The sequence below is a fragment of the Falco peregrinus genome, chromosome 16, assembly GCF_023634155.1.
Source record: "Falco peregrinus isolate bFalPer1 chromosome 16, bFalPer1.pri, whole genome shotgun sequence".
NCBI lineage: Eukaryota > Metazoa > Chordata > Aves > Falconiformes > Falconidae > Falco > Falco peregrinus.
Genome location: NC_073736.1, coordinates 6910718 through 6934099, shown reverse-complemented (window position 1 = coordinate 6934099; position 23382 = coordinate 6910718). Strand labels below are relative to the sequence as shown.

At 42.5% G+C, this 23382-nt stretch overlaps 2 protein-coding genes and 1 long non-coding RNA gene across 7 annotated transcripts in view; 1 reads left to right on the top strand and 2 right to left on the bottom strand.

Annotated features, from left to right (window-relative positions):
- The window catches only part of LOC114014190 (uncharacterized), a 261955-nt gene extending 254821 nt beyond the window's left edge, over positions 1–7134 (bottom strand). The window contains exon 1 of the long non-coding RNA XR_003557607.2: positions 7029–7134. This is a non-coding gene — a long non-coding RNA (uncharacterized LOC114014190). The remainder of the gene's footprint in view (positions 1–7028) is intronic.
- KCND3 (potassium voltage-gated channel subfamily D member 3) overlaps positions 1–9623 on the top strand; it is a 132554-nt gene extending 122931 nt beyond the window's left edge. For 3 of the 5 annotated variants that reach the window (XM_005230312.4, XM_027797058.2, XM_027797059.2), the window contains exons 6-8: positions 168–224; positions 1152–1399; positions 3313–9623. In XM_005230312.4, the coding sequence (XP_005230369.1) occupies positions 168–224; positions 1152–1399; positions 3313–3517 (510 nt within the window). In that variant the 3' untranslated portion in view covers positions 3518–9623. Of the gene's footprint in view, positions 1–167; positions 225–1151; positions 1405–3312 lie in introns of all 5 variants that reach the window. The other 2 variants (XM_027797060.2, XM_005230313.3) reach the window with 2 other exon arrangements.
- A 1902-nt stretch (positions 9624–11525) lies between these two features.
- DDX20 (DEAD-box helicase 20) lies at positions 11526–17696 on the bottom strand. The gene is made up of 11 exons (XM_055819758.1): positions 17463–17696; positions 17260–17354; positions 16877–17045; positions 16466–16580; positions 16242–16384; positions 15708–15846; positions 15261–15319; positions 14504–14586; positions 13679–13784; positions 13492–13593; positions 11526–12840 (listed from the first exon to the last, which is right to left on the bottom strand). Exons 1-11 carry the CDS (start codon positions 17662–17664, stop codon positions 11735–11737), a joined length of 2319 nt encoding a protein of 772 aa, XP_055675733.1. The 5' UTR covers positions 17665–17696; the 3' UTR covers positions 11526–11734.
- Positions 17697–23382: the final 5686 nt, after the last annotated feature.

Sequence of the window (23382 nt, the reverse complement as noted above, 5' to 3'; positions counted from 1 at the left end):
TCTGATTCAGGCAAGGTTTGGTAAAGAGAAGGTCCCATTGCCCATTCAAACTTGAGCAAGCCGGCTGGAATGCTGAGGCAATAGATCTAATGCTGGGACTAAACTTCTGAATGCTGGAATGGACAATCAATTGTGTTTTTATCTTTTGTTGGCATGTTGTCCCGTAGGGATTGTCCTATCTTGTGGATGATCCCCTGTTATCTGTACGAACTTCCACCATCAAGGTATTTCCTTTTTAATTCAATCTTTTTTCTCTATGGTCTCTGTGACATGTCTGGAGAGTGTTTGCTTCCTTTCTCGCTCCTGGTCTTGTCCTTGGGAGCCTGTGCACGTGGCTCTTTTTGGCTATCCAGTGCTCTTGTTTCCTGTGAGAGTTGTTAGTTGTTCCAATGAAAACCGATGGCTGCCTTCACCATGGTTGACTGGATAAAGTATGTTCACTAGAACTACTTTGGTGTTCATATACACGCATATGAGTTCTTTCTTTCAGGATTTCTTGTTCCTTAGCACAAAAACTCTACCGATTCAGCTTTCTGATTTCCTTCCCCTATACACTTCCCACTCTCACCTGCCATGTTCATTTCCACTCAGCTAACAGCACCCAATGACCTGCAGGTATTCTTTGAACCCAATAGCCAATACAAGCAACATCCTGCCATTAAGTTATATGTCAAGATGGTCACTGAAAACACAATCCTGTCCCCAGGCACAAAGAAAAAGGAGCATGAATCTCCTCTTGGGTTTCATAACCATGTGGCATTGCAAACTTTTTGAAGCCACTTTAGAATCCAGACACAAAAATGAAAGGAAATTTGAACACAATATATTAACCATCTCAGCAAGGCAGCAAGCCTAAGCAAGGCAGCATTAATAGATATGCTTGTGTCACTGCAACAGCATCTCTTATTCCCTTACTGATGCAGGAGAGCAAAACCTTCTCTTGGTTGCAGTGACTGAAGGGCAGGATCATTTATTTTTAAGATCTGCCTAGTGCCAATCATTTCAGGCATGGAGGCAGAGAGCATCTTACACAGACAAGGGGCTGACACATCCCGCCAACCTAGCAAAAGGTGCTGTTGAAAACAAACTGCTGTTGGGCCAAAGCTGTCAGTGTCACCAGAGAGTAACGGCACTGTTTCTTCCCCTGCCAGAACCACGAGTTCATAGATGAGCAACTGTTCGAGCAGAACTGCATGGAGAGCTCAATGCAAAACTATCCTTCTTCTCGGAGCCCCTCCTTGTCCAGTCACCATGGACTGACCACCTCCTGCTGTTCTCGCCGTAACAAGAAGACCACTCACCTTCCCAACTCCAGTGTGCCAGCCACCCGCCTCCGGAGCATGCAGGAGCTCAGCACCATCCATATCCAGTGCAGTGAGCAGCCCTCGCTTACAACAAGGTACAGTAAGTAGGCTCTTGCTGCTAACTACTGCATGCAAACCTCTGAAGTCTGTTATCAAACTGGGTGTTCTTACAGGCCTGTTCTCCAGCCAGGGAGAGGGGTCTAGTGCTGGGAGCATCTTTGTTTCCCTCCTTCTAATGCCAACCCAAGGGAAGTGGCTCCTAGCTGTTCCAGGAAGAACCAAAGCTAGGCTCTAGTGCAGCTCTGCTCTGGCCAGACTGGACATAGAAGAATGAATTCCAGCTGACGGCTGCCTATGAAGTGCTAATCACACATGCAGGAGGCAGCAGGTCCCAGCTGTGAGCCTCTCACCAAAGCTGGCACGGGACTGCTTCACAGCCCACCTCCCAGACAGCCCAGTACTTCCAAGCCTTTACTGGCCAATCTGGTGTCCTGTAGAGAGCTGTATACACTGACATGGCCCACCAGGGACACACTGACTTCTCTGATTTTTGTTGTCCAAAAGTCTAAATTGCAACTGTAAGCATCAAGCATCACTGGGAAACAAATAAGGAGGAATTTCACAATGGTGTCTACCTAAAAAGCCTTTAGTGACACAGGTGAAGAAGTGTCTCTTAACAGAAAATTTTTACATTTTCATTTTATACGTAACTATAAGCTGAAAAAATAATTTCTTCACCATACTTTTCTTGCAAATACTAAATTACTTTCTAAATCCCCCTCAGCCCATTAAGCTTCTTGTGCACCGGGCTGGTTTTGAACTTACCATTCTTCTCCCCACTTCTAATAAAGGGATCTAGAAACTGAAATAAAGCTGCCTTTAGGGCGGCAAGTGACTACTTTGTGCCAGGGTGAAGTCAGAAGGGCATTTCAGAGAATGAATTATGAATAAATAAGCACAAAACCAGTCTCTAGCTATTGCAGTTTCAATATGACAATAGTTTAAACCAGCACCTGCAACAGTAATTCAGGGGAATGTCAACTATTCTGTCTATTTCAGCGGGTGCTAAATCAGATGCCAGTGACATTTTAAATGTCAACACTGGTGGTTATTTCACTTGCTTACCAAACTGTGTAAGAATAGAGAGAGAGAAAAAAAAGCTTTTAAGCTGTTTTCCATGTGGAATGCAACTAACTGGGTGTACTGGTTACCACTGGCAGAACAACCCAGTCCCTAAAACTGCCCCACTCTCAGCTCGTGACTGGGGCAACTGGGGAACAGAATGGGTTCTGGCCCGTTCTTGGGATGCTTGAGAGATCAACAAACATCCCCTTGGTGAGTCACTCTGAGATAACAACAGCAACAGCTTTCCAACTGGGAGCTTTACATTTTCAAAGGATGGCCTTGTGTTTAAAATGAACGTGTGTGGCTGGTAATAGCAGACTCCTGTAGCTGTGCAGATGCACAGCAATCAACCTATCATTTTCCCTCTGTAATTAATTATAGGATGCAATTGATGCAGATCTAATAAGAATGCTCCCAGCTGCCAGATCCTTGAAACTACTGCAGACAGACGAAAAAATAGAAAAGATCAAGGGACAGTGAATTTGAAAGAGGTATTTGAAATGCAAGGAAGACAACATACCTTTCTCAGAAAGAACTACCTGTGCTCTGAAAAGATGCAGTACACAGGACGGTATATTTAGATGTCCTCTTAATTAAACTAGAATTATGCAAGAATGAAATGGAAACAGAATGATTTGCCCTGTGAAAAGCAGTATCCTAACCAGGGGGAATATTACAAAAGCTTAGTGTAATCTGGGTAGAAATAAATGATGCCTTGCAGGAACTGGGAAGAACATTTAGATGGAGTCTTCTGAGTATTTCTGTGCCCTTAGTTCAGAGCAGTAAGATACTGATTAAGAACAACTACCATTCCCGTTCCCAATCTTTCTACTGCCTGTTTAAAAAAAAAAAAAAAAAGCCAAACACTAAATTTGTTTTCTAGTCGTTCCAGTCTCAACATGAAATCAGATGATGGGCTGAGACCGAACTGCAAAACTGCCCAGATAACCACAGCCATCATCAGCATCCCCACACCACCGGCACTCACGCCAGAAGGTGAGAATAGACCTCCGCCCAGCAGCCCCGGCCACTCCACGAACATTTCCACCACCACCACAAGCAACATAGTCAAGGTCTCTGCCTTGTAAGATGTCTCATGCACAGAAGGAGGCTGGAAGACCAGTGCCCCTCTCCCTCCACACCTCCATGTTCCTTTCTTGCTGCAAATTGTGCCTGGATGGACCAACCTGACCTTTTGTCATCGAATTAGCAATGGAGACCTAACGAGGCAGCTTTCTTCAGACTCGCATTCATACTGTGGACTGAGGAAGGGTTAGGAAAGGGAAGAAGAGGCCAGTTAAAGGAAAAAGCCTGCATGGAGGAGAGCGTGTTGTGCCATGATCACCTGCAGATGCCAGAGGAAAAGAATCATCATGGCAACAAGAGTCAATAAAGAAAACAGAAATATAACACTGTGTATCGCAGCACCTTTTTAAAGGTTTTTAATGGATAATATTTATTCATGAGGAAATGACTGAAAAGGTGAAAAACAATGGATTTTGTGAATTTTTTTTCTTCATGGAGCAGAACCTTTAAACCAACCAAAATTTCACATTTTTTTTCTTTTATAGGAAAAGATTTAGACAAAGAAGCCACCTGTCACAGAAATCTATTTCCATTCCTCTGTGTGTGTGCGTGCGCAGAAACACTGAATTACAAAGAGCAGAGCATGCTTCCATGATTGGGTGCACAGTAGGAAAATACAAGCATGTGTCAGCACACGTATGTGCACACGCACACACACACACAACTATTTCACCCTGGATGGCATTCTTTATTTAGACAATTTTGTATCCGCCTTTTAAGTCAATACAGTGCAATTGCAAACAGTGTGTTTGTCTGCTAATTATTGTCTGTGAAAACATATTTGTGGAAAAAAAAAAAGGACAGGCTTTAGTAGAGTTTTAGTCCCACATGGGTATCTGCTTTCTATTTTTGTTATCACTTACTTGTAAGAGTGTGACTAGACTACCAGTTCTGTATTTTTAAAAAGGAAAAAAAAAAAGTAGGATTCTTTTTTAATACTGTACACACAAATGGCAAAGAATGAGAAAGCACTGAACTCAACTGCATCAAGCGTTCCTAAGTCTAACAGAGGTTTCTTGTAATGTATGCCCATGCTTTTTAATTTCTGATTTTGATATATATAAATTTCTTTGCTAGCACTGGACATACAACCCATTGTAAATAGTAGCCAAATAATGTCTGGATTTATACTTGATAATAATTAACCCCAGAGCCAAATATCTTGCATGGACAGAGAGGTATTTGGCTTTTTCACAGTCTTAGGGCTCCAGTTGTCTCATCAATGGCTTCTGGGTTGCACTGATTTTGGGGGGTAGACTAGGTTAGCAGTTTTAGTTCTCCAGTCCCAGCACAGGATCTACAGCACGCATCCACTTGAGAAGGAGGAGGAGCAGTACTCGAGTTTGGGAAACATTTGATAAAGTGTGGTAGAGACAGCATTTTCTTTTTGCAGTTCCTACACTTAGTTTGGGAAAAGTCACACAATTCTAGTCAACCAAAAACTGAAGTAACACTGCGTGGTACTGCTAAGAAGTAAATACTTCTGACAAAGCTGTGGTCAGTCCTAGCGCCTCTTTCTCAGAATTTTCGAGGAATGATTTATTGTAAGGAAATACATGGTCCTGAAACGTAACTGATTCCACCCCCCAAGAACAGTAACTTTCTTCTTCCAGTCTGCCCTTCTCAAGTCCCCTTTTCTTAACAGGTGTGACCCATGAAGGGCAGAGTGAGGAACAACGTCACCCACCTTTTCACTTGTCATATACTGTTTGGCTAATTATCGTGGTCATGCACAAATGCCTCTTCAAGACCCTACACATACCCACCAATGGCAATGCACCTAGCCCCCAACAGCTTGTAGATAACAAGGAAACATTTCAAGTGTCCTGTTTCTGAACAGTGATTTTACCAACGTTAAAGAACTACTCAAAGCAGTTTTGAGGCTGATTCAGCAAAGGGATGACTTTTTTTTAACATCTGTCATAATCTATTCTGATGTAATATTTATATACACATATACATGCTTACACATATGAATAAGTACACATACATGTACAGATAGATAAATAGACCTACATGCCGACTTAAACATGTGAGCTAGCAATCCGCTTTGTTAGCACTCCTAACCTATTAGTCTATAGAGTGGGCTCAGATGGCTGATGCATTAACTCAATACCCTCCTTAGAAACCTACAACATTCTAGGAATATTAGGGCTATGGCTAAGCCTTCAGTAGCTGCATCAGCTTATAGTCATTTATTCCAGTGCTGTAATATGTTACCCAAAACTATGTTTAGTCCTGTTCTAAATGATTAAAACTCTCTGCCTTTGCTGCTTCCTGTAGGAGGTTATACTGCAGTTAACCTTACCATGATTGAGTTTTTTCTTGATGTTTTAATTTAATCTTTCCTTTGCTATAATTTCATTATTGGTCATCATCTGCTCCCCATCTAAACACCCTCACCCTTGTAGATCAGAGGCCTTGCTCTCCACCACTTACCACCTTGCAACCTCATTTACACTGGCACAGAACAAGGGTTAAATGCTACCGTACTGACAGGGTACAGCGTTCCTTCCAATGCGCAGGAGTAAACCATTACAAAGAGTCAGGGACTCAACACGGATTCTCGGTGCTGCCTTTCTTATTCCTGATTTACTGTGGCGTGGTAAACAAGCCACTTCATCTTTCTGCACCCATTTCTTTATCTGTAAATAGCAATCATGGCAGCCCTTGTCTAAAGCACTACTGGTGCATTTAATTGCTATCAATCAAAGCGCTTTAAATAAAAAAATTAAGGAGGCAAGCCAGTCCTTGGGGTTTCTGGCTGGCTGCTAGGGCTCAGACTGTCAATCATGTCATGCAGCCATGGCCTTTATTCTCTTCCACAGAAGACGAATCATTGTTATCCTTGCTCAAAAACACATGGCCTGCCTCTTCCACCATTAACTTAGCAGGTGCTGCCCCATGCAGTTAGAACCTCAGCACAGACTTTCAGAGGATACAAAATTAAGGGAGTCTGTGCCTAGAGGAACAGGGCTAAAAATATTTTTAATGGAGGCATTAGCTCCCTTTATACCCTGATTTGAAGTAGACTGAGTAATGCTTCCGAAAGCACTTGAAAATATGCTAGTACAAAAGTGTCCTGGATTGCCCAACAGAGCTACATCCTCATTATGAGAGCACTGTGCATTCATTGAAACAGCAAAGACAAGAATCTATCACCATCCTATCAGTGGTTGGTAGGGCATAACATAGCATCCTTCAGATGAAACACAGAGAAGAAGGGAAAGCATTTGCACAGAAGACCATGGAAACTGCACTACAGCCATTTATTCCTAGGCAAATAGCTTTACTAAACTGCAAGGCTCTTTATAATCTTTAAATAGCAACTTATAAACTCTTCCTGAGATAAGGCCAAGTCACTCCTGAAAATTACTAGGCCAGAACTTTAACTGAAGGATTTGGAGCATTCTTTCCAACGGTCCCCAGCGCTGCCCTGCCTTACGAGCATCCCTCTCGCTTTCCCCAGGGCCATACACATACACTGATACGGATACGAAAACCATCACATACCCCTGCAATCCTGCTCATTCCTGATGCAGATGGAAGGGGGCTTCTTCAGGTGTGGGCCACCTCCAGGAGAAGCAGCATCCAGAAACATAGGTAGGTTCTAGTCCCGATACCTTTCTGAAAGGCAGGTGGTAAAAAAACAGCCTCATTAGCAAGACTGCTCAACAAAACATCAATAGCATGTTGGCGGTTCATTTCAAAAGCCTTCCCCTCCCCCAAATTCCTTATGACTTCTTAACAGTTTTAGAAATGTTCATTAAAAAAAAAGGATAAAAATGGATTGTTTGTACAAAAAGCAAGTGGAAGGGGATTATTTTTCAGTCTTTCATAAAGCAATATTAAAAAACTCAAAGGAGCAACACCTTTTTCCGAGCATTTTGTTTCCTTTCCAAAGCCTTTTCTGAGGGAAAAATATTTTCAGATTTTCAAGCATATTGTATTAATAGATTTATTCTCTTCTCACCTGGCATTGGACTGCTAACAGAAGGAATCACACCCAATTGGCAAAGAATGATGAGAAGTACCTTTCACATCTATCTAAGCTTTGGCTTCCATCTACTTTTTCTAAAACCCACCTTTTTACTTTCATTTCCCTTAAAAATCTTAAGGACACCCATAAAGAAGAGGCCACAGATAACACATCTTGGTACACAGAAATGGAAGAATTAAAAAATTTCATCCTCAGCTAGCACAAGATCCTTCACTACAATACACTGCATTGCTTTCTCTAGATTAGATTTAAAATTCTCCAAGGGAAGGACTCCCACCGCTTCCCTGGAGAGCTTACTCCAGACTAATAGATCTCAATGTCAAGGATTTTCCCCCTGCTGTTCAGCCATAATTCTTTCCTTATTTTTTTCCTCTCTTGCTGCCATTATACTCCCTCGCACCATGTTAAATTATTTTCCTTTCCACGTTGTAAGTTAGCTGCCTATAAGCGTAAGAGGAACATAAAACTTTCTACTGCAAATTCTTCTCCCAGAGACTACTTTTGTCTGTCAAATAATTATCATTGCTAAAAGTGAACTGGGGAAAAGGTAAACTAAGTAACACACATGGCTTTAGTGTAGAATAAGGTTAGTTGGTAATTCAAAATACCTCCTCCTTTACAGTTGGCCAGAAATACTAAATTTTAATCAACGCTACTTGTTTAACCTGAAACAGTTGAGAATATATTTATACTGCAAAGCAGCATTTATCATTCTAGTTTAGACAGCTTAAGGTGTGCGCATGAAAACCAGATTAATACCAGCTAACAAAAGCAATGTTTCTTCAAATATTTTGCTTTTTTAAGTAAGAGGTTGTAAACACGTTGTACCCTACATGTATTACAAAGCAAATTCAGTAAATTAAAAATCACATTTACTTTATAGGTTGCAACACCCCTTAGATGCTGTAATAATTTTTCTATGTTGGACTATGGCAGAGTTACAAAGTCAGCATTGATGGATGGCTTGCGAGTATCAGCAGCTTTGAACTGAAAGCTTTATTCTGCTTTTAAAGTTGGGTGAATAACATACCTTTTCCACATAATTTACCGACCAAATACGTCTTAATTGATTTTTTTTAAAAAAATCACTTATTTTTCTCCAACACTTTGAGCAACTGCACTAGATATATGACTTCAGAGCTCAAGTTTTTAGGCTTCACAGTTAATGATGCCATAAATGCTTTTCATAATTGTTTTATCTTTCTAAAACTTTAAGACCAAACAGAAGGCAGCATGCACATTGACTAGAGCTAGGAGATTTAGAATCAGGAACCTATGTTCTACTCCCGATTGTCTTGATGAATCACCAAGTGACCTCGAAGAAGTCATTTCACCTCTCTTTGCCAATTATACAAGCTGTGTAGAATTTAATACCTCCTCTTTCCATAACTGAAGCTCAATTCATGAACACCTACAAACTACAATAGAGAATTCTGGAGAAAGCATAGCAGAAGAATACTGCTACTTATGTTCAGAATGCAAAAACTGTGCTAGAAAACATTCAGGTGGAACAGTCAAAAGACCAGGTGACAAAGAGCTTGTGAAAATTCCTTCTTGAGTTTTGTTCTCAGTCAGTAGTCTGTTACTTTGTGTGTATATGTGTGCACGTGTTTCTTTTCATTTTGATTTAAACTAGTGCTAGTCACAGAAGTCACACAGCTGTCTGGGTGAGAAGTTAACAACCATATCGAATGCTCTTCTCCGTTCCGTTGCAACTATGACTGGGAGCTCCCACTGGCTCCTTGGACCAATGAAGTATCTTAAAAAATGCGTGTGATGGTATATTTTTGATAAATCAGTAAGGCATTCCAATGCAATGGTGTTTTCTTTAGAAGTTTTATGTTCTAAGAAGCTCTCAACCTTATTATTTTCTATTTTCGTACTATAAATGGGCTTTGCTTACATCAGAGGAGATACAAAATGTACTGTATACAACTGCAGGTAGCTTCATTTGAGAACAACTTTCTAGAAGAACCAAGTTTCCTGTTGTCTTCTTTTGGAATTGTAGTGCATATGTTGAAACTTGTATATCATTTACAGTATTGAGTCTTGTGCCACTGCTGTACCTGATGTATCCAATCTGGATTAAACAGAGTATGTGCCACAAATACCAAGATGATTCTGTAAATTTCTTCTAAAAAATATTCTGGGAGGTTCTCTTGGAGAAATTTGGGTGTTGGCCTAAGCCACTTGAGTTGCATTTAATACTATTAACTCCTACTTAAGCAACTGTTAATGAAAACACCAAGATATCCAAGGTGTTACATGACAGCCATAATGCAAATGTACCTAAGTGCATCTCTACGGTATCCTCCTTTTGAATGGTAAGAATTGCAACAAAATTCATCTGGGAAACTAAATTGTATCATCTTGGCCTTTTCAAACAATGCAGACAAAATCTGGGCTAACACCCTCCCTGGGGGAATTTGTGATACAAAGGGAGTCAGGCAAGAAAACACATACAGAAAGAAAAATACTTCTCCTAATGAGATATTTGTTATATTTAATCTGCAATCTTAAGCCTTCCTTTTAAAAGGCAATCTCATTTTGGCAATTCCGTTTAGGCCAGTCTTGCATTCTATACTGCAGTCTCACAGCTTGTTTCAACCACAAACCAAGCAGAACCGATCTCACCTTAACCATGTCAGAAAGCGCCACTTACAGGCGTTATTAAAAATTTTCAAAATTCTTTAAGCAGAAATTAAAATGACTGATTAGGTGAGCTCGAACTCCCCCGCAGTGAGAGCAGCACAGAACCGCTTACAGAGCACGCTGCTCTTGCAGCAAGGGCCGACACCCACTAGGGGCCAGCAGCACCCAGCCCCAGGGAACCCACAGCCCCCCCGGCCAGGACAGCCGCCCTGCTCGCCACCCCAGGCTAAAGGGCTATGCCACTCAGCAGCTCGGCGACGCTACAGGTCTGCACGGTGAAGAGAACTGAATGACGCGGTATAAAGTTTACACCTACCACCCCCCAAAAAAGGTCGGAAGCGCCGCCAGGGACACCACAGGATTCGCACTGGGAATTTTGCAAAAGAACATTAGGAACACTCAGGCAGCAAGTGAGTTATGGAAGCCAAGCAAAAACATAGTGTTTCTCAACATGAATTTGAAAGTTGCAGAAGGTGAGCAATCAAGCATCCCTGAGGACATCCATTCACCGAATTGAAGAAGCAAGTCTCCTTGGAAGTGTAGGTCATAGCAGGGAGGAAGCAGTGCAGCACTGTGCTTTTACTAAGAAAATTCCAGCCTTATTCTGCTCAAGAAAAACAAACAAAAAACCCCGAGACTGCATGTGCTGCAGTGAACTTTGAGAAACCAAAGAAACTAGCTGAAGAAATCTGTTTCTATGATCCCAAACACACCAAAGCTAGAGGATGAAGTTTCAAAATCAGCACAGAGTCAGCCTAGTGTCCACAGCCTAAGCCAGCCAGAACTCTCATCTTTCCCTGCTTCAGGACAGCTACCTACAAAGCAGTGCAAGCCAAACAGGAAATACCAAATTTAGTATTTAGTTTTAGTACTAATAGGTAATTTCACTTCTAATTAAAACTCTCCTGTAAGTGTGGCAAGTCTGATATTGCTGCACCCAGAGGGACAGACCAATTATGATTGCTACACATTTTCTACATAATTAAACCATCCTCTACTGCACTGCTTGCCATAGACCTAGCTACAGAAATGTTATTTATAAAATGTTAATTAACTGGATTTAAATTAGCAACACAGGCAGAGATGCAGGTTTCACTCTGACACTTAACTGGTATATAAACAGTGCCTGGTGTTTAATAAGAGTATCACGGAAAATGGAACAGTCACCAACTATAAACAGACTATGTAGTCTTATGGAGAATTCATCTTCACCCCAAAGTCACATGGAAGACAAGTCAAGCAAATAAAACAGGGGTTAGTTTGTATTTTCTCCTTACTAAAGACTTCTCACAAGTAAGTGGCTGCCTTTAATCTTCCTGTTTATTTTGGACTGTAAGGATTGCAACTGAACATTCAGCTGTCTTTTATTTCCTTTTATTAACAACTTGTAACACCATCACTGGAATGCATATAAAACATTTACCTAGACACAGCTCTTATGAAAAAGACACATTTTTCTTCAATCTTAAACAATGTCTGTTTATGTTTGTCAATGTACTCGTAGACCAGCATTTCACAGGTATGTCCATTCAGCATCATTCAACATGTCAACAGCAGCATCATGACATCAATCGCCACTTTTCAGCAGTTCCTGAAGATAGACTGAGTTGACATGATAAGCAGTCATCCAGTTAAACTGTCTGTAACTTTCCCTATAGCGAGACACTGCAGCATAGTAGTTTTGCCATGCTCGGTAGTAAGATTTCCAGTAGGTTTTGTAACTCCAAGCCTCAGGTGGAACACCATCATCCCAAGAGCTGCTGCAGGAGCAGTTGTCTTCAGTTTTTCTCGAGGAAGGGCTAGAAAACTGATGGCAATGGCTTTTCTTTTGTTTAGCGTTTTGTTTCAGAACTTTCTTTTTGATTTGATTCTGCTTTGGGACTTGTGATAGCTCCTGAGGCTTCTCTGGTGTAGGACAGAAACCCGCACGACCCTGATGCACAGAGGGAACAGCATTCGTCTCCTGTGTATTTGAATATGCTTCAAAGCAGGAGTTATTTTCCCTACTATTGGAGGAAGCTGTGGAACTGTATGAACCATCACTGTCACCAAACACAATACCATTCGCAATCGTCTCTGTATAATGTTCCACCTCTTCCCACTCTACACCACCATTTCTGGGGAGCTCACATTGTTCTCCTGGGCCCGAGTAGCTTCTTAAAATCTCAACCTCTCTCTCCAACCCTTCCTTAATGAAATACTCATAGTCTTCAACAAACTCTGAGAAGCTCCAGGGATTTTTCCGTTGGTTTTTAAAAGAAGATAAGCATGGAATTCTGGGAAGATTTTTTTTTAAAGCCTCCTCATCTGGAGCCTGAGAGCTTTGTTGTCCATCCGTTCTGGAGACAGTTTTGACCCTACTCCTCTGTTCTGTGCAGCAACTGGAAGTTTGGGGGTTTCTACTACCTTTTTTTGTATTTGCAGGATGTGTGCACTTTTTTGCCTGCTTTTGCTTCAGGGCCTTTTTTGGCCTTTCTACAGAAAAATTATCACCTGGAAGGTTAGAAAGAGGCTGAGGTACCTCTGAAAAACTATTTTGGACAGGCTGCAGTACTGGTTCCTCTGGTCTAAGACACACAGTGTCAGAATTCACTGAAGCACCTGTATGTATAACAGGTTTGACTTCTACCTCCCCATCTTCAAACTGATCCATCATTCCAGGAGGTATAGGCTCTGTACAAAAGGGAAACAAGTAGGCACTCAATTAAGTGCATCCTTCCCTCTAGCACTCAAATGAGTACCCAAGTAAAGTTTTGCAAAATCGCAGATAAGATGTTAAGACATGTTAAGTTAGAGCTACAAACCAACCACTTCAATTATTAAAGAGCTTAAATAGCCAGAACATTTTCTTCATGGAAGGCACCAAAAAAGTTGATCGAGACAATATCCTACTGAACCACATAAAAAATAAGAACTTATGCAAGAAGGCAAATGCCACATTTCTAGCAGAACAGCTTCTGGCAAAGCAAGAGTAGCAAATTGAAGCAAATCTGCTGCTGCTTCAATTATTCCTTCCTTCTCCTACTACATCTTACAGCCTGAGAAAGGCTTAACCTTGGATTTCCAGAAATCTAGTCAGTTATGTAGTTGCTTAAGCAACAGCTGGATGCAGAGGTCCTCTCCCTGTCCGTAGGCATGCACTAAGTTCATTTCCTACTGCTTCGAACAACTGTGGCAGCTAGGCAAGTAGTCACTAGCACAGAGTACACAAGATTAATGCAGAGAAGACACGTGTCAGTTCCCTGCGGACTTGTCTAAAGCCTTGAACAACAGAAAACAAATAAACAAACAAAAAACCAGCTGCATTCACAGAATAGAGCATACCTGGTAGAGGATGAAGCTGAAGATTACACTTCTGAGCAATTTTCATCATCATGTTTTCTTCCTCTCCACGGCAGCAGTATGTCACAGATAAACCTAATGTTCCTGTGATACACAACAAAAAGTGTAAGACCTGACCAGAGCCAGTGAAGCTAGTGCAAACTCAAGAAATCCACATGACTGTTTTTACCAAAGCGCCCAGCTCTGCCAATACGATGCATGTACGTTTCCCAGTCTACAGGTACATCCAGGTTGATAACCAGATTCACTTTTTCAGCATCGATTCCGCGAGATGTCTTGAGAAAATGAGGAGAGATGGGGATATATAATTGAATATGCTGAACAGATCTTTAAATAAATACAATACAACTGGGAGAAACTGCTCATACAGGAACTTTTAGTTGTTACAATAACCATAAAGCACTCAATTTTCCAGCCAGTTTACCATTTTACATGTGGAACAGGTATATGGCATTGCGACCATAAAAACCAGGGATCATCTTTCTTATGCCTTCCTCTCTATCAAATACAAGCAAGAATGCTTTTCCCCCCAGCACAAAAAAAAAAATAAATCCGACCTGACAGCATGCAGTAATCTTTTAATGACAGGACCTCAAATGACCCACTGAAGAGGAAAATAAATCAGCAACAAAGAAAGCCGAGTGCCTGAAACAGCCACTGCACTATTTAAAGCTGTTTGTGATGTTACTGTTGTGAGCATACTGTACTAGAGAAATAAACTATTCTTCCTCATCGCTGCTATCAAAAGGAAACAGCTCTACTCTTCTGAAGTACCTATAAGCTTCTGTAAAGCAACAGATAAATATAATTATTTTTGAACCAGATGAGAAACAGGGGACAATTTCTAAGTTTCACTGCGAAAATAAGTCCCTCACAGCACTAAAGCCATGTGCTTTGTCAGAACATTCATGGTCTATTCAATTACAAGTCAAATCTAATTCTCTGAAGCAAGTTTACGTGCAACACTCATGTATGCTACAAAACACTAACTCACCAAGTCTGTGGAAATCAAAACTCTACAGTGGAACTGCTTTAATTTAGCCATAGCATCAAGTCGCTGATTTTGATTCATGCTGCCTAGAAAGATAAAAGGTTATAAACATATTACATTCCCCTCCAATTCTGGAAACACTGGTTCCTAAAATTGTAGGTAGAGATCAGAAGTAAGGTTGAGAGAACCTTCCTCAAACATCAGTTCCAAATAAGTAAACGAGGAACAAATAAAAACTGGAAAATAAGGAAATCCACTAAAAAAATAATTCTTTTGCTTCGTTTTAAAGAGAAACCAATTATGTAGATACTTAACCCACTTGAACAACACTGAGACTTATTTTAAACACGTAAGATATGGAAAATACTGCTGAAGTAAAATTTCAAGGTTTCTGATAAACATTAGGTGCCAGCTATCAGCTTTCTATGGAGAAGCTAGAAATAAGCAGATTTAAATTCAACATCTGCATTCCAAAGAAATGCTGCTTCAACCTGCAAACGTAAGTAAGATTTCTCTTTACAGGTAAGCCAATGCACTTATCTGGACATCCACAAAAATGACTCCCAAGCAAATCGGAAAGCAGTAAGTTAATCATTGTAAAAATTAATATTTTAAGTACTAAAGACACATAAAGACTCAAATGCTGTTCTTAGTTATTTAACCAGAAGCCATGCAAACCAAGATTTAAGATTAATTGTCCTATTTTAGGACACATCTACACACAACTTTGACAGAATCAGAAAGTTTTGAATGGACTTACCCGAAATGCACTCAGCAGGAAAGCCTCTGGATGTTAGTATTTCAGCTAGATATTGAGCCCTGACAGAAAATATACAATGAAAATTGTAAATAAAACTGGACTTAACAGCCCCTGCGCATTTCTTAACAGGCTGTTCTTTACAGTGGAGGACTACATTCCAAAACTGTCACTTTCATCTTTATGTCTGGATAGTCACCTTAGAGATGGAGAACTACAACCAAGTATTAGGTCTCTCTTCTCTCTGAACAGTGTATGAGATACCTTCATTATAAAGCATTCCTTTATTTTCAGTATTTCATACTGCATTCCTCTGGCTGTACATGTCAGATCAAAATTTGCATACTGCTTTGAGACCTTATTGAAGGTCTAATAAGTTTACCCATGACCGTACACTACAACCACTGCTTTCAAGTGTGTTCTTTACAGATTTTATTTCAAATTTATTACCTGCTATGCAGATTTGAGAAGACGAGGGCTTGATTAAATGAAATCTTGCTGAACAACTCATGTAGGTGCTGGGTTTTTTCCTCAAATGTTTTATGCGGAAGTGGATGGGAATTCACAATTTTGTAATACTGCTTCAGCCCTGAGCATGAAACCAAAAAAACCCACCAAAAATATCTATCAGGTTAAGGACTTCCATAAAAACAAGCACAGTGCTAAGCTGCTGTCAACGTGCCTCACCACAGCTAAAACAAAGACTTCAAATTTAAACACGCACACACATGTGCAAAATAAGAACCTACAGGGCAGGTTTTTCTTACAAGGCTGAAATATTTTTGGAATGGGTAGAAAATTCAGAAAGGTATGTCACTGATGTTTTAGACACATCAACACTGGAAATAAATACTTCATAAATTAATCAACTCATCTGTGGAAGGAAAATATGAAGAACCGCAAGTGTTAAAGGTACATGTTTTAGTTTTAGTATACTTTTCTTAATCTACTGATAACAACACAAATAAAAGGACCTCTACTTACCAATGAGACTTGGATCAGTAGGGTTCAGCCTCACAAACGTTGGATCCCTCATATACCTGGTCAAAGCATTAGCTAATGATTCAGGGTAAGTAGCTGAAACAGCAAGCATCTGCTTATTGGCTGGTAGTGAAGAGTAAATCCAGCTGTGAGGCAAAGAAAGGGGAATGACTAACAAGTATGTATCTAATCTACTGATAAATGCATCAGATATAGGTCTGTCTTACTTGATTTGTTCCTGAAAGCTGCCTTCTTCTAAAAGCTTGTCTGCTTCATCGAGAATAAAAAGCCGAATACTGGCTGTATTTAAGTAGTCCAATTCTATAAGCTGTTTTATTCGACCTACACATGAAGAAAAACATAAAAGGATCATCAGAAATTGAAAGGTTCTAGCAATGAATTTTGTAATTTAAAAAAAAAAAAAACATTTTATTAAGCCTTAAGAAAAGTATATTTGGAATAATCTCTTGCTAAAAATACCTGGTCTAAATGTTTCTGGCATGGCTCTTTGAGACTATCTCCTATTACTAAAAAAACCCAAACAAAACCAAACCAAATCAACCCACATTTCAAAAGTACCAATTATCGTACTATGATGTATCACACGACACCTGAAGCACAGTGAAACTCATACATACCTGGGGAGCCGACAGCTATGTGGCACTTCTTTAGCCTGATTTTGTCCTGGTTCAATGAAGTCCCTCCAATGAAGACATGACATTCTAAGCCTTCCATTTTTATTCCGATAGTTGTGATTACAGCATGAATCTGCACAGCAATCTCTCGCGTAGGAGCCAAGATCAGAATCTGTAAGGGCCAAGGGTTAAATCTTGAAAGCTGCAGAACGGTTCCGAAGATTAAAGCCCAGCATCAAATCAACATCATCTCAAATACTACGTCCCACAGGCGACAATGCTGTTTTCCCAAGAAAACGAGCGATTCCCCCTCACAAAGCGAAGCCCCCCTCCCCGCACAGGTAACGCGCCAGGCCAGCGCGCAGCAGGCCCGGCGCCGGGCTCACCTGCGTGGCGGAGTTCTCCAGCAGCACCGCGTCCAGGGCGATAGTGGAGAACACGCAGGTTTTGCCAGTGCCAGACTTGGCCTGCACGATGAGATCTGGAAAGAGCCGCCACAGCGGTCACCGCAGGCCCCAGGGGGGGCCCAGGTGGGCCCCAGGTGCCCCCAGCCCCGCGCCCGGGCCCTCACCCCGGCTCGCCCGCTCACCCAGGCCGCAGCGCCCCAGCGGGATGGCCTTCAGCTGCACCGGCGACGGCCTGTGGAACCCAGCCGCTTCCAGCCCCGCCAGCACCGGCGCCGACAGCAGCAGAGACCCGAAGTCGGACGGGCCGCCGGGCACCAGCACATCCCGCGTGCGGAACCGCCCCCCCCCCGTCTCCGCTGCCGCCGCCTCTGCGGGCGCCGCCATCTTGTGGGCAGGACGCGGCAGAGCGCGGCGCCGCGCCGGCTGCGCCTTTAGCCCGCGCCGCGCATGCGCACAGCGCCAACCGCCCCGCCCCGGGCCGCCAGGGGGCGCGGCGGGCGCCGATTGGCTGCCGGGCGCCGCGCGGTCCCGCCATCGCATCGCTCCGCCGCCGCTGCCCGGGGCTGCGCCGGTGCCTCTCGAGCAACTCCCTCAGTTCCTGCGTGGTTGTGCCAGTAACCAAAGCTGTGGCTCCCCGCGCGTAGCTCGATAGGCGCGCTCATCTACACAGAAGCAGTGAGCGATGCTGTTCGTGAGACAGCAGTCCTTCAGACAGAGAAAGAAACCTCAGCAGCTGAACACCTGGCAGGGCTCTGGGCAGCACAAAAAGCTTAAATTTATAATAACGACAGAGGAGGAAAGCTCTGAGTGGATGTGAGGAAGCGAGAGCTGCAGACATAACCACGAGCAAGAGCTTTGCCTGGAGCACAAACCCCAGCGCAGGGAGATGCTGGGCTGAGGGCACGGCGGGGCAGGCCGAGCCCAGGGCACCCACCGCAGCGTGGGGAGATGCTGGGCTGAGGGCACGGCGGGGCAGGCCGAGCCCAGGGCACCCACCGCAGCGTGGGGAGATGCTGGGCTGAGGGCACGGCGGGGCAGGCCGAGCCCAGGGCACCCACCGCAGCGTGGGGAGATGCTGGGCTGAGGGCACGGCGGGGCAGGCCGAGCCGAGGGCACCCACCGCAGCGTGGGGAGATGCTGGGCTGAGGGCAGGCCGAGCCCAGGGCACCCCACCAGAGCGCACCCCGCAGGGAGGGCTGCAGGGAACGGGCAGGGGAGAGGGGCGAGCAGAGGGAAGGGGAGGGTCGTAAGAAGGAAGGAAGGATGAGCAAAGGAATGGTGGAGAAGGCTGCAGAAGAGGATGAGGAGGACAAAATGGATTGTGTGGGCAAAGCAGTGCCAACGGGCTTGCTGACAGTCACTGTCCAAAGTATCTCTGTCTGTTGGTCTGGAGAGAAAGCAGTTTGCCACTAATTTCTCATCTGTCCTACTGTAACGAAATACCAGGGACATTTTGTTCTGACCCCTCTAGTTCCAGCCATCCTTCCCCCATCCCAACGATAGAAATTAGTTTCTCATAAAACACTGTGCCTGGGATACAGCTGTACTGCACATGGAAACAAGAATTAAAAGCCGGGGTACTACGAAAAATTAATAGTATAACATTCACTTCAGCAAAGGCCAAATGTGTTAATCTGTTGTATGTGCATTACTTAACTACCCTCTGTAGACCACTCATATTAAATCGTGGGTGGTTTTATGCATATCAGCTTTTATTGTTATAGCAGTTCAGAGGCTCTGGACATGCAGCTTCCATTCATTGCAATGGGATTTGAAAAATCTCAACAGTGGCTTCTACTGTACAAGCATATACACTGTGTCATTATTCTTACATTGCCAGGCAGCCTAAATGAATTTTAATGGCTTTGGTGTACCACAGGCTTTGTCACGCCTTTGAAATTCCTCATACTTATATTCCTGATGGGGGAGAAAAAGTCTGTCAAATGCTATTCAGTTGTTATTTTTTTAATACTATGATATTTTCATATGAATATCTGAGTACCAACCAAGCATGGGGCCCTGCTGAACAAAGAACAGTTTCAGCGTGGAGAGCTTACCTCTACCAAGTCGGGACAGACCAGATGGCAGGGGCGAGAACTGTGCCCCACAGCAGAGTTAACAGGATAGCAATCTACAAGCATTCTGTTAGTTCCAATTATTTCTTAATTTTTAAGTGGATACTCTTATTGGTCCTCAAGGGGAAATGAGTCCCCAACATGAGATAATTATCTCTGGATAAACCTGGGAAAGGAGACAGACAAAGACACCTGGACATAACAAACATTTGATTAAATACAGCTTCTCATAACCCTTTTAAACTGATGTGATTTGAACAGACAATGAGGAGCAGTCAGAAGGGACTGTTCCCATGGGGGGAAAGGCAGAGAAGAGGTGATAAAACAGCCCCAAACAGCCATCACAATGAGCCGCTCCGCTGCTCTGCCGCTCTGTTTTTCTCACCTACTCCTTTTCCCCCCTGAGGTTGCACGCACGTTGCAGTACAACCGAGGTGATCTGGAGACAGGCACTATTCTCTGTGGTGCGTTGTTAATCAGTCGTTCAGCCACATCACCTTAATTCAGAAAGATGCTGCTGTTTGTAGGTATTTGTTTAATTTTCCATCAGATGCTGGAGGGATGGATTCCAAACCACCGCAATGTCTGTATGCCGAGAAAGCCTTCGACACCACGAACAGCAGATTGATTGTCCCTCTCCCTTTGGTTTTGGCCCTTACTAGTGGGGCTGTGTCAGATTTAGGTCAAGCTCCTGCAGCTGTGTCAGTTGATCTAATGAAAGGTTTTGTTTCTCCCTTAACCCTTACTACTGTAAAAGATCTTAACTGCTACTGCTGCTAACTTGGTTTTAAACTCTCCGTGCGTTGTGTACGGTGCCGTGAGTCAGTGTATAAACAGCAATCTTCAACCTTTGGGGCCTCGTTTTACCACAGTGGCTCTCAAGTACTGAATTCACACTGTCAACATTTACATGTCAGCCCAGCCAGGAGGAATCTGCAGTTTTGCCATGACATTGCTTCGCCTCTGCTTGCAGTAGGATCCAAAGGAAGTATTCCTGCTCAAAGCAGCCTTTGGAAATCTTGACAATTAATCTGAATACTCTGCAGGCAGACTAGGTCCTGGGAAAGGATTTAGGTTAGTAAAAGAAGCAGGTGAGACCTCCTTCTGAGCTGTAATTTTTAAAAACTGACTGGTTCTTATGAAGGCATGTAAATTTTCTAACTTGGTGTCATAAACCAACCTCTAGGTTTTGGGACTTACAAGAAAATTCTCACTAGGAAAAACTCTTGCTCACGTATCTGAGTGCATGTTTTATTCCCCCAAGGCAGGGCTCACCACTTTTTTGTCGCTGTTACAAAGCACACATTACATCATTACATACTTGATTTTAATTCCATCCAAGATTCATTTTTCTCTGCATCTATATATCAATGTATCAGGTTTGGATAAATGATCTTATAAGCTACCGGTAAGGAGCATGCTGCTGATACTTAAGGTCACGTTCTCACTATTTCAGACTATAGAGCACTTGTCTTCAAACTCCCAGCAGCAAGGTCCGTATCCCACGTTCAATGTGTAGTTTGCATTGTGCTCAGACCTCCTAAGGCTAGCATGTGCAATGCAAAGTAAAGTTTTGACTAGTACTAAGTAGTCACCACAGATTTTCTCCATCTCCTCTTTCTGGGGAACTTAGACTTTATTCACCACAGTTAAATTCTTGTAACTTTTTGAAAGGCTGGGATATACTGCTCATGGAGAGTTTGTGTTGGCTTCCAGAACTACCAGGCTTTGTGTGTCTTTTAAGAATACATTCATTACGGATTTGAACATTGCTACTGTAAACAAGCACCTGCCTTGTCTTATTCCTTCAGCTTCAAACGATTTGTCTTTCATATCTGCCAAGACATGTAATTATTCAGAACAAATCTTGGTTTACATGATATTTATAAAATATTTTAAAAGTGAGATAATCTCATCCTCCTCTCCCAGATGTGTTCAGATTAAGACAGTGAACTTTCTCCGTTCTCTGCAGCACGTGTGACTCACTCTTGGAGTGTGGTATGTATTTGTGTTTATACTGCCATGGAAACTGTATTTGTTCTCTGTACAGTAAAGCACATCACAGTGAAAGGGCCATTGGTACTCGCATAGACAGTGACTATATATTCACCACCAAAAATTGACTCCAGGCACCCTGCCCATTCATTTTCCCTTTGGAAAAAAAAAAAAAGCTGGATGGCAAGTTACCAACAAGTAGCAAGTTTTGGGGCAGCAGAATCTTCTTTAGTGCTTTACTAATTGTCCAAGTCTTGGATTTTTTCCAGCAAGCCTGGTGCATGGAGTTATTATAAATGATGATGATGATGATGGGGTCTTACATGCATGTAAGGCTCATTTCAGTACTTCTGCTGTATGGATTTCATTCCTTGTCAGGCACGTCCTTCAGAAGGATCCAGAAGTCGTCCATAAATTTCAGACAAAATCTAAAGTACACAGGGGTTCACCAGAGATGCCTGTTAATAGATGCAGCTACAGATAAAAGGAAAGCAGGCATCAGGCTGTCAGCTCCGAGTAGCTATTTCAGGTATGCCAGTGAGAAGTGCCAGTAGTTCACTCCTGTCATCTTCATCCAGATAAATAAATATCAGCCCATTTTAATCTTAGATACGGTTTTACTCCAAGGTTTGCTAAATTAATTTTCAGCTAGTATGAAGAGGATCTAGGTCACGAAAATGCAGCCAGCCGAGATGTAATCCAATAGTTCTTTAACACAAGACAGCACAGTGAATGCACAAGGAGTTTCCCTACCCTGGTACTTACTCCTGGCCCTCCAGTGCAAGGCGAGGAGTGTCAGAAGCTGGAATTTGGTTGGAGCAGAGTTAAAAGTTCTTACTTCTGGGATGGGGACGTAGTGAGGTAGGGGCATGTCAGGGGCTTTAAAAGCCGCAAGTGCAGTGACTGCATACACTATAAATTTGGCTTAATGGAAGTAATGGTTAAATTTTCAGGGGCAAGTTACCTCTTTATGCACAAATATAAAACCAGAATTAAAGTTTTAACATTATATTCTTACCTATCTTGGCTGGATGTTTATGCCCCAGTGTATTTAAACAAAGATGGACGCAATTCAGGTCATGCTGCAGCTTAAATGGGAGGAAATTCTGAAAGGTTTGCCTTCAGTGTGCAAAAAAGTAAAAATGAAAGAAAATTCAGTAATAACCACGCTTGTTAGTTCAGCAAAGAACAGTCACGTGAAATCCCTGAGAAACCAGATCAATGAACTGAAAGACAACAAATGAGATAAGCCTTCAGCTGTGAAGGGATGGATGTTTTCTCAATTGGGAAGGAATGAAGCAGTTCATGTAAGTGGAGTACACCACTCTGAAGGCGTATTCTATTTTTTGCCCAAGGATCTCAATTTTTCATTTTATCCTGAAATAAGCCATGTAGCTTTCTGCTTGAGGGTGTTTTATTCTCAGCTCTGTATTTTCTTGGAGACCTGATTTTCCACTGCACTGCACCATCTGCTCACGGTTTACACCACAACAGAGTGGAAGGAGTGCAGGGCCTGGCATGAAGTGTCGATGCTGCCTTGAACCAGTTGTCTACACAAGAAGAGAAAAAATGTTGCTTAGTAGGGAAATGCTATGGAGAAAATATTTCAGATTTTTCTTTGCTCTTGCAAGTTCCCAGGAGTCTGGAGCACATGAATATTCTGGTCTTTTCTTTATTCTGTGCTCATGAACTGCTTTACCAGTCTCATGGGATACGAGCAGCCCTGGAGGCTGAAAAATGGATCAAAAAGATGACCTTAAACAGAAGCTAAACAGAAGCTAAAAACTCTTCCCTGTTCATCTGCTGGCAGATCACACAGTTCAGTAACTTGCAAGTGTTACAGGAGCTTTCTGGAACACAGCATCTGCCAGTTGCCATGTACATGTGCAGCTGGCCTCCTGAATCCTAGATGTGCTGGAAAATGTAATATTGTTTAACTTAGATTTGATGCTTCAAATAACCATGTGTCTCGTTTGTGTTTCTTTTGTACTGCAATAGTCAAAGCGCTGTGAAAAGCATCAGTTAAATTCAG